General features: G+C 35.2%; 1 protein-coding gene across 4 annotated transcripts; it reads left to right on the top strand.

Annotated features, from left to right (window-relative positions):
* The first annotated feature begins 5,212 nt into the window (after positions 1–5,212).
* Positions 5,213–14,093, top strand: LOC112518399 (probable LRR receptor-like serine/threonine-protein kinase At1g06840). Of its 4 annotated transcripts, none has more exons than XM_025126075.1 (21): positions 5,213–5,426; positions 6,033–6,139; positions 6,723–6,873; positions 6,968–7,039; positions 7,124–7,195; positions 7,292–7,435; positions 7,520–7,591; positions 7,838–7,909; positions 7,996–8,067; positions 8,418–8,486; positions 9,601–9,669; positions 9,746–9,817; positions 10,046–10,132; positions 10,226–10,294; positions 10,379–10,893; positions 11,091–11,249; positions 11,328–11,611; positions 11,917–11,968; positions 12,061–12,311; positions 12,881–13,015; positions 13,578–14,093. In XM_025126075.1, exons 2-21 carry the CDS (start codon positions 6,034–6,036, stop codon positions 13,890–13,892), a joined length of 2,838 nt encoding a protein of 945 aa, XP_024981843.1. In that variant the 5' UTR covers positions 5,213–5,426; position 6,033; the 3' UTR covers positions 13,893–14,093. The 4 variants fall into 4 exon arrangements, with proteins under 4 accessions (XP_024981843.1, XP_024981841.1, XP_024981844.1 ...); XM_025126073.1 differs by lacking the exon at positions 5,213–5,426 and adding an exon at positions 5,470–5,909; XM_025126076.1 differs by lacking the exons at positions 5,213–5,426; positions 6,723–6,873 and having other exon boundaries at positions 6,071–6,139.
* The last annotated feature ends 3,184 nt before the right edge of the window (positions 14,094–17,277 follow it).

The following is a 17,277-nucleotide window of genomic DNA, read 5'->3' as shown; positions in this document are numbered from 1 at the left end:
ACTTATCTTTCCGCAAACAATCTTGTAAAATCTGTATTGATCTTCTTTATCAATATATATTTTAAATTTGAAAATTGTGTTTGTATTCATCCCCCCCCTTCTACAAACTGTTTAGTATTCTTGTAGACCCTTTTGGACCAACAAATAATATAGTATAGATACTTAATAATTGAATTTTTACATGATCACGTCGTTATATCAACAAACGTTTCCCATGGCAACCAAATCAATGATGTAATTGTTTTACAAGTTTTCATCATTAAAGATTGGCTACATTTATATACTGTATATACTCAATAGGTTTCTCACTATATTATTATACTTAATGTATATATATATATATATATATATACACACACACACATAAAAATGTATAATTAATACTCGCGTCAGGTTCAATGTCATGGATGAAAGACATCTCCATCCCCGTTTTATAAATTCGTAGAATCCCCATCCCGGTTTTAATTTAAAAATGAAAATATGATTGAAATAAAAAGACAATGTGGAAAAGTCAAATACTTCAACAAGTTGGAAATACTTGCAATTTGTTTTTTGAAAGAAGTTGTTTACTCCAAAATTAAAAAGCTTTTAAAAATATTATTGGAAGAGTGATTCCTTGGATCACCCTTCTTTATATATATATATATATATATATGGAGGTTTAAACGAGAACACCTTCATTTTATGAGAACGCGAGAACACCCTTTTTACATGTGATAATACGCGTGAAGGGACTATGTGATATGCGGACGACGTGTTCTATGACTTAGGCCGCACCAAAGGCTGTCTGTGTCTATGATTTAGCATCACATGTGATGGTCTTGATGGATTGTAGTATCATATCAACAACACCCTTATCATATGTGATAATACATGTGAGAGGGCTTACTGGTGTAAAGGCGACTTGGGCCGCAACCAAGATTGCATCGAAAATCACACACGTCTCTGATTTGGTATCACATGTGATAAAATAATAGTATCACATGTGATTGTCTATGGTAAAATAGTGTTCTCATATTCTCATAAAATGAATGTGTTCTTGTTTGAACTCTTCTCTCTCTCTCTATATATATATATATATATATATATGTGCATGTATCAACATCATTTTTTTGTTTTTGACATTTCCACTACTTTGAATTTACTAAATGGTCTCTTTCATTTGTGACGTTTAGAATTAAATTTTATTATCTTTTACATGTTTTGTTTGGAGGAAAGTGTGGATTTAAAATATCGGGATTTCTGTGAAATTCCATAACTGAGGGATTTAGAAATTTTATAAGGTTTTGTAAGTTTTATGTGTAATAATGTTTTAAAATATGTTAAAAACATTTGTTTGGTAATAATTGATTAATAAAGAGGTAATTTAATTACTTTTATAATTTGTTTTTCAAAATTATTTATAAAAATGGAATTCAATTTCATTACAAATCCTACAAAATCAAACCTACCAAACATTTCAAATCCTTCCATGGAATCTAAATTCCTCAAAATATTTCGTCAAACCAAGCAGCTTTTTAAAAGGGCGTTTGGTTTGATGAAATGTTTTTAAATGATTTAGATTTCGTGGAAAATTTTAGAATTGGAGATATTTGAATTTGAAATTTTTAGCGTGTTTGATTCGTAAGTTTTGGAATGGAATTAAATGGAATTCGTTATATATAATTTATAAAAACAAATTATAACCAACTTAATTACCTTTTCATTAATTTTTATTATAAAACAAATGTTTTTAACATATTTAAAACATTATTATCTACAAATCCTACGAAATCTCATAAAATATCAATCATCCCAATGGGATTTCAAAATCCTATTTTCGTAGAATTTCAATAAAATCCTATGATTTTAAACCCAAAAAATCCAACAAATCAAATATAAGATTGAAATAGAAATGAATTCTAAATTCCTTCAAATCTAATCCAGTCCTACAAAACAAATGGGATCTTAGATATTACCAATGTAAAACATTAAATTTTGTATTATTTTAATGTAAAAAAGTGATACAAATTAACTTCACAAATTATATTTGTATGATAAATTTAATACCATAATATTTATTATGATGTTATTCGGTGTTATTTAAAGTATCTATTTTTTTTATTAGTCTGAATATCCAACCTGCTATGTAAGCTGACTAATCCCAGGACGACCATTTGTTTTGCAGATAGGCCGGAGTCGCTGCATTTGAACCTTCGTGGCCACAAGAAGATTTTTATTCCTCCTTGGATTTGAACCTAGGACCTCCTGATACTTTTGATCTTTAAAGCCAAACTCAAACCAATCAAACACCATCCTTGTGGTTTATTTAAAGTATCTATTTGCAATTATATATGTTATTCTTTTGGTGGTTATTATGTATTTTTATTTTATTTTATTAGTAATGCTTTCATATTAATATATATATGTATATACTAGTTAAAACACTAAAATAGAGTAATAAATAATGCATTTATTGGAAATGATTCAATATAAAAAATAGGTTTTAGTCTATCAAAACGGAATCGTATGTAATAATTAATCCGGTAAACGCTAATCATGGTAAGAGTCGTCGCTCTCACTTACAGGATAAGAGTCTCGTCCTTGCATTCGTTTTTACCAGATAGAATTTTTGGTCCTTACCATGTTTATTCGGTAAGGTAATGTGACTTGATAAACACTTATTTGAATAAACGTTTGGTAAATAACATCTTAATACCAAATTTAATGCATTTATTGGATATTGCCTAAAAGTGACATAGAGTTGACGACAACCAAATTCGGAGAATATTTTGATCATCGTCAAGCCAAAACAAAAAAAGGACAAACAAAGTCTTGCATGATCTTTATGGCTGTGTTTGGTACATGGGATAGGACGGGATGAGACAAAACTCACTGTTCCATTTTTGGCGCGACATGAAACAGAGACAAAAACTAGGACAGTGTGTGACAAAAAAACTTTTTCTTGTTTCACCAAAATAGATGAGACAAAAATGAGACATAAACTAAAATATTATTAACTAACTCTCATTTGATATATAACATTAACATGATATTTGTTTTAGTGGTCACCCCTGTTAGTTGTGGCAACCGCTACCACCAGTAGCCACTGTCGGGGATCTCCCCTCCCCCACAACCACCATCGACCACCGACTACTATCGTCTATCACCACCTCCACAACCACCATCGACCTCCTACCCTGTTGACCACCTCCACCTTCTCTTTTATTACAACAACCTCCTCCACCACCTCCACAACCATTGGCGTCCACTGACTACCACCGTCCATTGCCACCACCATTACCATTGTTGGCCACCTTCACCTTCTCTTCTACTACAATCTCCACAACCATCGTCGACCATCGACCAACACCGTTTATCGCCACCACCACTGTCGGCCACTACTATCGGCTTCCACTACCACTATCTACCATATTCATGTCTTTCACAACCACTATCATCCATCTCCACCACCACTAGTATCGTCGGCCACCACCACCTCCACCATAATCACCACTACTACCCACCATCATACCTATCTCCACCACATAGGCCATAACTACCTCCTCCACCACTGTCGACCGCCGCCACCACCTCTATCCACCATCTTCACATCCTCCACAACCACTATCGCCCATCAATTACCAATGTTTTTACCTCCATATCCATTGCTGTTGCAACAATCTTTATCGTGTCTTCACCAATTGATGAAGATCTTCCAAACCGAATAAAGCATAATTTCTTCTTTGTATGAATCATGTTTTTATCAAAATACTATCAATTATATAAAAATTTTCATTCAAATTTGGTACTATTTTATATTTATGTATATAAAAATTGTGTAAAAACATTTATCAATTAAATTATTTACTTTATTTATTTTAATTAAAACTATTATACGATATATAAAATCATAAAATAACTTTTGCGGATAACTTATAATTCTATCATGTCTAATCCTAGTCGTACCAAACACCAGACAGACACTTGTTCAGTCCGGTCCTACCCTCTTCTCTTGTCCAGTCCTATCTAGTTTTATCATGTCCAGTCCTGTCCAATCATATTTTGCATACCAAACGCTACCCATATGACCTAAACCGCGTCCAGGGTCCCCCAGCTCAGTGGAATGAGAAAAAGAATGGTCCATGTAATCAAACTCGTGATTGAGGTTGTCCACCTAGTTGCTTAAGTCACTGGAACGGGAGGATGGAGTTCACGCAACCACCCATGTAGTCTTAGTCCCTCGCATACATGACTCAGACGAGATTGCCGCTTAATCACATTCTTTTGTTTTCCTTATAATTAAATATTTTATTATTCTCACCTGATCATTCGTCAAAAAAAAAAAAAAAAACTCAAGAACATAGTGTTAAAGTTTTAATCTTTAATTTTATTATTATCCTTTAGGGTCTATTTGGTTTGCATAATTGTTTTTGAGGGATTTGGATTTAGAGAAATTTGGATTGGAAGGGATTTGAAATCATTGGTGTGTTTGGTTTGTAGGATTTGAAATGAAATTCGATTTCATTATTTATAAATAATTTATACAAAAAACTATAAATAATTATAAAAATAATTGAATTACATTTTTATTAATCGATTATTACAAAACAAATGTTTTTAACATTTTTTAAAACTTTATTGCATATAATCCTATGAAATCCTGTGAAATCCCGAGCACTCTCTAAGGATTTCAAAATCCTATATTTGAAAGATTTCAACTAAATCCAATGATTTCAAATCCGAACAATCTCACAAACTAAACATGGGATTGAAATGGATTTTAAATGCAAATCCTCTTAAATCCGTTCTATTCCTTCAAACCAAATGGGACCTTAGGGTGCATTTGATTTGCAGGAATGAAATGAAATTGGGGGATTTGGATTGGATTTCAAAGAAAATGGATTTCAAATCCAATCCAAATTCTGCAAACCAAACAAAGGAATGAATTTTAAATCCAATTCAATCAAATCCAAATCCCTCTTGCAAATCCAAATTCCTATAAACATTTTTGTAAATCAAACGCAGCCTTGGCTACCTGTCAATCATCCATTTTTCCCGGCTGCTACAAAGAAATAGAGATAAATACAAAGTTGAGTCCATGGCATAGTAAAAGAGAAATCTTGTATCCATCTGCCAAAAACCTCAAGAAAAGTCAACAATAACATCAATACCTTTCTCCCTGTCAATATGATATCAAGAATCCTGACAAATTCCCTTCTCAATTTCATCATCCATCAACACCCAAAATACAATAAAATACGATACAAAACAATAAAACAACTTTGCGCACACAATTGCGTCTTTTGTGGGTGTATTCATGATGGACTATCAACAGTTCAATACCCACCCACCAACCAATCATGACCACAATCTCATCTCTCTTAATTGCAATGAGCGTTGATTATTCTACTCTACCATCCCTCGTCTGAGGATGATGTGTTCAGGTACATTTCATCCATTCCATCTATAAAAGAAACCACAGTTGCTTTCTATTTCTAGATGGTGTGAACACTCTGACATTTTTGGGTATCTTCTTTCTTGGATGTTTGACTACCGCAGGTTATTCAAAGATTGGGTTATCATAATTTAATTATTGCCCCCTTTTAATTATTGGGTTCTGATTTTTTTCAACAGATTGATTATCTGATTGTGTGAGTTAAACGTGCTGGGGTTTGTTTTTATCTTTGACTTTAGCTTCATGAACTCAAATACATAAATTTTTATCTGGGAAGCTGAAAGGTTTGAAGTATTACATCGACTTGAAGATTTTATTTTGGGGATTTCTTCATAAATTGTCTGATTGACATCCACTTGTGTTTCTTTATCCAATTATCTGAAGTGACTTCCAAGTTGACTTTGGAAAGCATTTGATTCAGATATAATTTCAAGATGCTTGGATTCAACTTCAAATCATGTGCAAGATTGAAGTATTATATCCAACTACATCATTTTCTTTTTAACTTCTCTGATTGAAATACCCTTTATGTTTCTTTATCCAATTTTGTGAACTGAATTTGGATTATATTTGATTCAAAAATGATTAATTTCAGGATGATGGGGTTCAAGTTCAAGTTCAAATCATGTGGATGTGTTTTTGCTTTGATGATTCATTGCTTGATGATGATTGCAGTTGCAAAAGTTACTGATCCTTCTGAAGGTGAAGTATTTATTAATTGTTTATATCTCTTGGTTTCTCTCCATTTGTCTTATCTTCGTGTCTTTTCTACCTTCATGTGACTGAAACATCTTCCATTCTTCAAAACCCTTATGATTTGGACCAGTAGAGTTAGAATGGTAAATATTAAAAACAAATAGAACCTTGTGATGCTGGTTTTTCTTCTAATCTTTAAGTGATGATTGTTATAACAATAAATTCCTTCGGTTTTTTGTTGCATCAACAAGCTTGTTGTTCTTGATAACCTTGGGTGTCTAGGTCAGCTTGCGTGCACATCGGCTAATCCAATGCGCCCATGAAGTTAACAGCCAGACAAACCCTTAAGTGAAAATGGAAAAAGAATCCCTAGTGCTTATTGAAACGCTATTTGAAGTAGCTTTTCAAAAAACTATTTTTTGGTAAACAAAAGGGGATTCTTGAATAAGCTCAAAAAATAAGCTAGCTTATGGTTACTAAACATGACCTATATCTTGAATGACTTATAGGAATCTGTGCAACATTATCAACAAAAAGATACCTGTTCTTTTGCATCTAAACTGACCGATGTTACTTTCTTTATATCTAGTTTCTGCATTGCTCGCGGTCAGAAATAGTTTAGTTGATCCAATGAATTATCTTAGTAATTGGAATAAAGGGGATCCGTGTACATCAAACTGGACTGGAGTTTCATGCGTTCATAAAAACAACGTTGATAGATACTGGCATGTTCAAGAAATGTATGTTTTCATGCCCTTTTCATGTCATATTGTGTTCTTTTTTTTGTTGCAAGTCAGCTTATACCATCTTCTTTTTGTTTGTTTTTGTTTACAGCCAACTACTAAACTTGAATCTTTCAGGAAGTTTAGCACCTGGGCTTGGTGAATTTTCTCATCTGAGAATTTTGTAAGTTGTAATATGAAATTTTATGTATCCGAATATGTAAACACACGTTTAATTAACACCCTTTTGTGTTTCATTAAATTGAAGAGATTTCATGTGGGATAACTTGAGTGGTAGTATACCCAAGGAGATTGGAAACATTTCATCTTTGGTACTCTTGTAAGTAAAATCAATCATATTTCTATAAAAAAAAATTTTGGTGCATGTTTTCCTTAAGGATTATGATCTAATCTTGATCTTTTACAATCTTGACAGGCTTTTGAATGGCAACAAATTAACAGGCAGTTTACCCGTTGAGCTTGGATATCTTAGAAACTTAAATAGATTCCAAATAGATGAGAACCAGATATCAGGACCGATTCCCAAATCGTTTTCGAACTTGAATAGTATTAAACATATGTGAGTGGATCACAAAACCGGATTATAAGGGGGTCTGTGTTTGTTTGTGTGATTTGTTGACATTCTTTTTCGACATTTTTGCAGCCATTTTAACAATAACTCGTTAAGTGGTCAGATTCCTTCAGAACTTTCCAACTTATCTACTCTAATGCACTTGTGAGTAATACATCTCTCTCTTGTGCTCACTTAGACCATATATGGCAACTATAAGCTAGCTTATATTTTGAGCTTATTGAAAAAGCCCCATGTTGTTAGTAAGTTAACTTATAAGGTATCTTTTTGTAACGCTACTTATCGGCTAACAGCTAGCTTACCAGCTAGTTTGCCAAACATAGCTTTAGCAACTTCAGTACTTGTTTCATCTCTTTCATTCATCTTTCTCATGCTATACCTTTTTTCTAGGCTTCTAGACAACAACAACTTATCTGGGTATCTTCCACCAGAATTCGGGAATTTTCAAAACATGCGGATCCTGTAAGCTTCTCTCTTTGCTTATACAAATATTTAGACCACAATGAAATAGTTAGAATACTCATCTATTTGTTGATCCTATCTTGCAGTCAACTTGATAACAATCACTTCGATGGCCCAATTCCTGCTTCATATGGAAATCTATCAGGAATAATCAAATTGTAAGTGCTATTCGGGATTCCTTGTGTTTCTTTCTTTTACTCCAAACATTTTTCCGCGGGAAATTATAAAGAGAGACTAATATACCCCCAATTACTAATTAACCAATATTTGCAATACTAAACTAATATATGCTAACACATTTCACCCTCAGACCCTACTTTCGAGTGAGATATACTGGATTTAAAGGTATTATACAACTAAATCTAGAGGTGTTCCTTTGCATGGCTCCATTGCCTTTTTGGGACCTTTGATCCATGGTTCCATCATCGATGATCGAACGAACTCTGAGCTTTCTGTGGTGTGCCTGAGAAATGAGACAGTTGATCGAACTTTTTAACTTGTATTGCAGAAGCCTTAGAAACTGTAGTTTGCAAGGAGCTCTACCTGATCTTAGCAGAATACCACATCTCAGCTATATGTAAGCTTCTATTTTCTACTCCATTAACCCCCTCTATATACATGTGTGTGTGTGTGTGTATATATATATATATATATATATATAGTGGGGGGGGGGGGAAAGGTTAAGGGGAAAACTCCCAAAAAATTGAAAAACTGAGGAACACCCTGGTAACCATTCATCTGGATGGTATACACATGTGCATACAAGTAATTGAAATTGCTTCTTGGTTTTTATGCATGTATGTATGTTATGCACATGTGCATACCAGACAAACTGCTTATAGTTTACTTGTATGCACATGTGCATACCATCCAGATGAATGGTTACCAGGGTGTTCCTCAGTTCTTTTTGCAGTTTTCCGTGAACCTGACCCTACATGTATATATATGTCAGGTTCACCCTAATTTTTTCTACACGTGTGTATGTTATGCCATGTGCATGCTGGACAAATTGCTTACATATTACTTGTATGCACATGTGCATCTCATACAGATGAATGGTTATTAGGCATATCCTTTTTTCCTTTCTTTGGGAGTTTTTCCCTGAACCTCCCTCTATACATGTATATATATAGGGTTGGATTCCGGTGAGAATGGAAGTTATGGTGAGAAGGGTAAGAAGAGATCTCCATCCTTGGATCAATCCTAATTGAAGATCAACCCCTAATGAGATGCACCGGATCAATTCCCGTGAGAAGTGCAATTCATGGGTGGGCATGAAATTAAAAGTGATCAAGGGTGGAGATCCCTTCTTACGCTTCTCACTTTAACTCTTTTTCTCACACGATTTCTTCGCCTCTTTATATATATATATACACATGTATAGGCAAAGGACCGTGTGAGAAGGGAACTTATGGTGAAAAACGTAAGAAAATATCAAAACCCTTGATCACCTTTAATCTCATGCCCACCCATGAATTGCGCTTTAGAAGGGAATTGATCCGGTGCATCTAGGTGCACCTCATTAGTGTTGACATTCAATTATGATTGATCCAAGGGTGGAGATCTCTTCTTATGCTTCTCACCAGAAATTCCCTTCTCATTAGTGTTGACATTCAATTATGATGTAGTATTTTTAAATTATATTATTGGTCTTGAGTTGTTTGGCTGACGATTGCTGCTTAACGTTACAGAGATCTCAGCAGGAATAGGCTCACTGGATCCATACCTTTAAACAAGCTTTCAGACAATATGATAACTATGTAAGTTTGAAGATAATCTCATCAGCCTAATTCATTGATGCTACAAACTCATTGCTTCTATTATTCTCTTGTGTAGTGATCTGGCATACAATCAGCTAAATGGATCTATTCCCGAAACTTTATCAGTTCTTCCTTCCCTTCAAAAACTGTGAGCATCTTTTTTGCTTAATTTGTTTCGATTGTCAAATATTCCAATTCTAGCCGATGTAACACTCTAATAGATTACTCTCCAAAAGAGTCCTTTTGAGAACATAAGGGAGGTTCCAACGTATACCGAGGAAAAATAGTCAAAGTCTAGCCGATGAGACTCTTAACACGTTATATTACCAATTCATAGAGGAATTTAACAAGTTAATTTGGATATTTTATGATGCAGGTCGTTGAAGAACAATTCTCTGTACGGTTCCATCTCTGCTGAGCTATGGCAGAACAAGTCACTTACTGCAGCCTCGAAACTTGTACTGTAAGAAGCAAATTTAACTAGTTATTTGTACTTCGAATACAAACTTTGTGGCTCATATTTTGAGTATGTGTAAAATGTCTTTCGTTGCTGTAGAGATCTCCGAAATAATTTATTTTCAGACGTCAATGGAGATTTGAACCCACCGGTAAACGCTAGCCTAAGGTATGTCATCTTGTTCTTTCCATGCTGCTGTAACGGAAATGTATGAATATTTGTTAAGCAAGTCACGATCTTGCGGTTTCTCAGGCTACAGGGAAACCCTATTTGTCGAAATTCAAGCATACAAAACAAAGATCAGTTTTGTGGACCTAAAGATGATGGAGATTATACGCGTGCCATTTCAGAAAATGCAACTGGCTGTCCAATTCAAGCGTGTCCCACCGACAATTACTTTGAGTATGTTCCGGGGTCTCCGGTCCCATGTTTTTGTGCTTCACCTCTTAGGGTCGGGTATCGTCTGAAAAGTCCGAGTTTTTCTTTTTTTGCACCCTATCAAGAAGAATTCGAGATGTATGTCACTAGTTCTCTTGATTTGGACTTTTATCAACTATTCATCGAGACAATTAGATGGGAAAAGGGGCCTCGTTTGAGGATGTATCTGAAACTTTTCCCTAAGGCTGGCACCAAGCATTCGAGCACGTTCAGTAGAAGTGACGTTATGCGAATTAGAGGCATTTTTACGACATGGGTATTTCCCGGAAGCGACTTGTTTGGACCATATGAGCTTCTGAATTTCACTCTTCTCGGACCTTATTCACATAGTAAGCATTTTGTATGTTCCAGTAGTCTTTTGTGTTTTCTTGAAGCTGACTGTTGGAATCCCACATCGGCTAGAATTGGATAATTTCTCCTTGATATATGTCAAAACCTCCCTTCTTTCCTAAAATGGCTCTTTTTGAGAGTAATCTAATGCGGTTTCACATATTCTCACACTCACATTGTGTTTTTATTGTTGTAGTGAATTTTGGAACCGAGGGAAGAGGTATAAGCAAAGGCGTTTTAGCAACTGCTGTAGTTGTAGCAGTTGTTTGTGCTATAGCAATCTCTTCGATACTAACCGTTGTGATCAAGAAACGACACGAGAGATACAAGCACACATCATCAAGAAAATCTTTACGTAGGTTTGCGATAAAAACTTCGATTCCATTGTTAAAAACTATTGATTTGATGTTATATATTATGTCATTTATTGCAGTCTCAAAACTTTCCATCAAAATGGATGGTGTTAAAAGCTTCACCTTTCGAGAAATGGCAATTGCAACGCAAAACTTTTGTGACTCGACTCTTGTTGGCCGAGGGGGTTACGGGAAGGTTTACAAAGGAACGTTATGGGATAACAACATGGTAGCCATAAAACGCGCAGAAGAAGGATCGTTACAGGGTGAAAAGGAGTTTTTGACAGAAATTGAGATGTTGTCGAGATTACATCACCGAAATCTAGTCTCGCTTCTTGGATACTGTGACGAGGAACAGGAGCAGGTATTCTTTCGTTTTATCCTGCTCCCGCGATCCCAAAATAAGCATCCACGTTTCTATTTCAGTTTGCCTGAAATAAGCATCCATTTCAAAAAACTACTTGTTTTCCAATTCTACCCTGGAGAAATTCATTGTTGCCTCAGTTATTATACGTAAAATTTTATTTAAAAAGTGTAATAATTACACATTTCTAAACTTGTGTGACTTTTTCATTGTGGACATTTATTTTGGGACGGAGAGGGTATCTGTTTTGCTTATGATTTTTTGTAACTCGAATGGGAAGTGATCGGTTCTTGAGACGTATGCAGATGCTGGTTTATGAGTTCATGCCTCGGGGAACATTGCGTGATTGGCTTAACGGTACGAAACTTTCACGATTTGATCTTTTTCAGTCGATCTGATTCTTTGATTTGAAATCTTTTCGTGTTTGGTTTCGATTGATGCAATCACAGCCAAATCCGGAGAATCGTTGAGCTTCAAAAGGAGGTTACTTGTGGTGTTGGATTCAGCCAGAGGCATACTTTATCTTCACACTGAAGCAAACCCACCGATATTCCATCGCGATATCAAATCGAGCAACATTCTTCTGGACTCCAAACTCACAGCCAAAGTTGCTGATTTTGGTCTCTCGAGGCTTGCACCGATCTTGGATGACAATGGAGTGGGTCCTAACTACGTATCCACGCTTGTTAGGGGAACGCCCGTAAGTTCAATTCCATCTTTCCGCTAGTTGAGGAACCTTGGTGCATCATGGTCGACTTTCATTACAGCAAACTGGGCTTTTTACGACGCTGCCGTCTTTGGACGACCCAATAAAGTACTTAATAGGATTTAAGTTTATCAGACCACTAACTTTGAGTCATGTACCCTCACGTTACAATAAGTTGTTAGGATGGAATTAGACAACTTAACAAGTTCTAAGGATGAAGTTGCACACAATCTAAGACAACACAAGAAATAAATATCCGTCGTTTTTACATGCCTATTAACCTGACAGTTTTCAGAAGTGTCATATAAAAAGGCTAATAAGACGATTTATTTCTTGCGTCTTTTTTGATTGCTCAAATTCGTCGTTAGAACATGTTAGGTCGCCTAACTCTGTCCTAACAACTTATTGTAACGTCATTGTATAAAACGCATAAAAGTTGGTTCTAAAACTTAGAGTTCTTGTTAAATACTGTATTACGATTCCCGATGACGGTTGGACTTCTAAAAACCCATTTTATTGAAGTGTTTGTTGTTTTTTCTAATCAATCCTATATGTTATGGCAGGGTTACCTCGATCCGGAATACTTATTGACCAATAAGCTAACAGACAAGAGCGACGTTTATAGCCTTGGGGTCGTACTTTTGGAGATCTTGACCGGTTTGAAGCCGATATCGCATGGCAAAAACATCGTCCGTGAGGTATGCTTTTTTTTTCAACATTCAGATATAGACTTCCCCAAATTGATTCCGAGAAGGGTAAAATGCATCAAAACGAAACTTTGTTACACTAAAACTAAATGAGTACAAAATAGGAAATGCTGAAAGTTCGTTGGATTGTAAACTATGATTTTGGGCTGTGTGGTTTGTTAAAAATTTGCGATTTTTGTCTTTTTTTGAAATTATGGTTTTTGTTCTTGTGGTTTGCAAAGCATTGTTGTTTTCGTCACTGAGGCTAATCCGTCAGTGGTTTACTGTTAAGTATGAGAGACGAAAACAACAAAGAAATGTAAACCACAAGGATGAAAATGCAATGAATTATAAACAAATAGGGACAAAAACCGTAATTTCGAAAACATAGGGATGAATATAGCAATTTTCAACAAACCATGGGGACGAAAAACGTAGTTTACTCTATAAATTTTTAGAACTTTGTTATGTTGGATTGAGAAAAAATGTTATTAGTTAACTAAACCAAACTTTGTTGTATTTTGATACATTTTGTTCTTTAGAAAATATTCGAATGAAAATCCGGGGTTTTCAGGTGAAAGTAGCTCATCAAACAGGCACAATGTTCTCAATCGTAGACAACCGAATGGGTTCGTACCCTTCCGAATGTATCGAAAAGTTTGCATTGTTGGCTTTATGGTGTTGCAAAGATAAGCCGGAGAAACGACCATCGATGTTAGATGTGGTTAGGGAGCTGGAACACATACTAGAAAAGATGCCGGAGACCGGAGACGAGTTGTTAGAACCGGAGTCAAAATCGTTCATGGAATTGTCGTCGTTGGATAGCTCGTCGAACATTCCGGGAAGCAATCTTACAAGCGGTGGTAATCCCATTGTATATCCGCGTTGATACGGCAAACTTTTGCAGATGAAATGTAATAGGAGTTGTATATGTGTATAGAAAAGCATGACGGACGTCCGGGAAAAAGACAGTTTGTTGTACATTACAACCTGATAGAGAATTTTTTTTAATAAGTTGTCTTCTATTTAAAAAAATACACTATTTGTAATTGGAGATTTACTTGAATAAATGAAGATGCAAGGTTAAGTATTAAGACAAGTGTAACGTTTCAGGTTCTACATTTGTATATAACCATATATTTCATATATCCAAAAATACAATTAATATATATTTGGTCCCAATAGAACAAGAAACTATATTATAGAATCAACAATCAAAAAGAAATTCTTTGTAACATTCTTGTAAACAACTTGCATAGATAACAATTATTCCAAAAATCCATCAGATAACATGCTCCTAAGCATAACAGGAAAATTTCACATTTTCCCCTTCCCCTTATCCCTGGATATAGCATGACCTGCAATGCACATTTTTAAACACAAAATGAAGGTTATACTTTGAGGTCTAGTGAGAAATCCCCTTTCTTTGTAATTACAAGGTGAAAATCACCAAAACATGTTATAAAATCATATTTGAATATCTAACAACTTTTATAAAATATAACTCAAAAATTACAAATAACTGCGAGTTATAAATTTTTCCTTACCGAACATGGAATGAAACTACTCAAGTTTTCACATAAGTAGGTACGAAACCCAAAGCTCTTATGGCTCATAATAACCAGAGCTCCTAATCTCATCTTTTAAATCCTACAAGGGATTGCGACTAACCAGAGTTATTGGTTATTGGCTAAAACTTGAAAATAAGAATTGTATTTGAACTTAGAAAATGGATTTTAATGATAACCGAAGATCTTTTGGGTTTTTCTTTTTTTATTATCAAATCTTTACTCTTTTGAACAGTTTGAAATGTAATAACCAATATCCCTTAAAACATTATTTATTCGAAACATAGACATTTAAAGTCTCTCGTTATAAGCGATTTTCCTCCTCTGCACAACGTCATTGTTATCAAATCAATAAGAGCAATAATTCCAAGTCTTCACATCACAAGAGTTATAATCAAAACACAGATTCCACAATTATCACCCTTATCCTATGATACACCTCGCCTTGATATATCATCTTTATCCCATGGTACACATCTCCTTGATATGTCACCCTTATTTACTCATAAAATATAATTAAAATCTGACATTTTTAGCCATGAATGACATTAAAACAGTTTCAACATTTTGGGCGATAACTGCCCTCATCGGACAACACATGGGCGATGAAACACCCTCACCAGACAACACTTGGGCGATCAGTGGCGGACGCAGAAAAATATATTGTAGGGGGCACGTTATAAAATAAAATAATAATTAACTTCAATTTCATACAAAAATGATAAAAAGTTACCTCTTACAACTGTGCCCTACGACTTTTCATCTTTTGAAATTGCGTAATTACATCATCATTTGAAACTGCGAGAAGTGCTTCTTTTTCTATAGTACATATCATTGCAGCATTCAAAAATTCATCACCGATTTTGTTGCGCAAATCTGACTTCACAATCTTCATAGCAGAAAAACATCTTTCGACTGTTGCAGTAGCAACTGGCAAAACCAAGGCCAACTTCAATAACCGATAGACTAGAGGATAAGTTTGATGCTTTTTTGTTTCCACTAGCAGTCTAGCGAGCTCGGCAATACCACTCAAATTGGCAAATCTTTCATCTTGACGCACAATCAAATAGTACATGTTAAGTTGTTTCTCAAGAGCGATCCTTTCCATATGACTAAAATCTTGAGGATACAACTCACTCAACTTCAATAAATCGTTCAAATCAATTTCGGAAGACATCGAAGGAGCAGAGCTCGATTCAGGTGTTGATGCTTTCCTTTTAAAAAATCTTTCCATTTGATTTGTCTAATTGCCTACAAAATTACCCACAAAAATAACCAACAAAATTAACCTAAATCCTAAAGCATTTACCAAATACCAATTACCACAAAATTAACCAACAAAATTACCCTAAAATAAATATCTAACTTAAAGCATTTATCAATTACCATTTACCACAAAATTAACATAAAATAAATACCTAACCCTAACCTAAAGCATTTACCAATTACCAATTACCACAAAATTAACCTAAAATACTACTAATTGAAAACTTGAAGATGGAAATTAGAATTAGAAATTTAGAATATTTACTTACCAATTACCAAGGCAGCAAGCAGCCAGGAGCCAAGTCGCCGTCGGTCTCCACTCTCTCTCTCGCGGTCTCGCCGGCAGCACCAGTCGACAGTCGTCGTCGCAGTGGCAAGGTCTCGCCAGTCGCCAGTCCAGTCGCCTCCTCTCTGGCTCTCTGCGTCTGCGGTCTGTCTCGCTCTCGCCTCCTCTTTCGTTCCCGTGTGCTGGTGACTGGTGTGCAGGTTAGAGACTTAGAGTTAGAGTAGAGGGGCCTTTGTCAAATATTGTTGGGGGCCCAAACAACACTTAATTAAAAATACAAGTAAATTTTTTTTTTGGGCTTTGGTGTTAAAATGTTGTTGGGGCCCAGGCCCCTACCCCTTAAACGTGCGTCTGCCACTGTGGGCGATGAACACCCAATCCGGTCAACACTTGGGCGATGAACACCCAATATGGACAAAGCCGGTACAATGAACACCCAATCCGGATGATGCCTTGAACGATAAAAGTCCTTATCGGACAACATATGAGCGATAAGGGTCCTTACCGAACAGTAAACTACCAAAAATGTATCAGTAACATATACATATATCAATTTTGATCTTAACGTATACATATATCAATTTTGATCTTAACGTTGAAATACAATCATCATATAACCAGTAAACTACCAGAAATGTATACTCAGATTTACCAAACATTGTAAAACTCACCTTAATGTACGTATTGAAGATGAATCAATCAGCAACAACTTCAAATAATAACACAAAATTCAGCTTCTGACCTAAGCAAATTCACACACCTATTTCACTCAAGACACCCACACAGTAAATCCCTCTCTTTCCTGATTTCTTTCCCAAAATAATAAGGATAGCAATAAGAAGTCGTCTCTTGCTTTTTATATCACCTTATCAAAGGCGGTGGGGTTTTATTGATTAAAACTTACTCACCCCAAATAATATATATATATATATATATATATATATATATAGATTTGGGATCATGTGAGACTAGCCTGTTTTCGTGAGACCAACATCTTACACTTAAAACTTCACAGCAAAATGCTGTGAAGGTGACTTTTTAAAACCTTCACAGTGTTTTTGCTGTGAAGGTTCGACTTTTTTGAAACCTTCACAGTGTTTTTGCTGTGAAGGTTACGTGTACAAATATGGTCTCACGGGTCTCACGAAAACAGG

The sequence above is a fragment of the Cynara cardunculus genome (assembly GCF_001531365.2).
Source record: "Cynara cardunculus var. scolymus isolate 2C chromosome LG 9, CcrdV1, whole genome shotgun sequence".
NCBI classification, from domain to species: domain Eukaryota; kingdom Viridiplantae; phylum Streptophyta; class Magnoliopsida; order Asterales; family Asteraceae; genus Cynara; species Cynara cardunculus.
The sequence above is the reverse complement of the archived record's forward strand: the minus strand, read 5'-3'. Positions and strand labels throughout refer to the sequence as shown.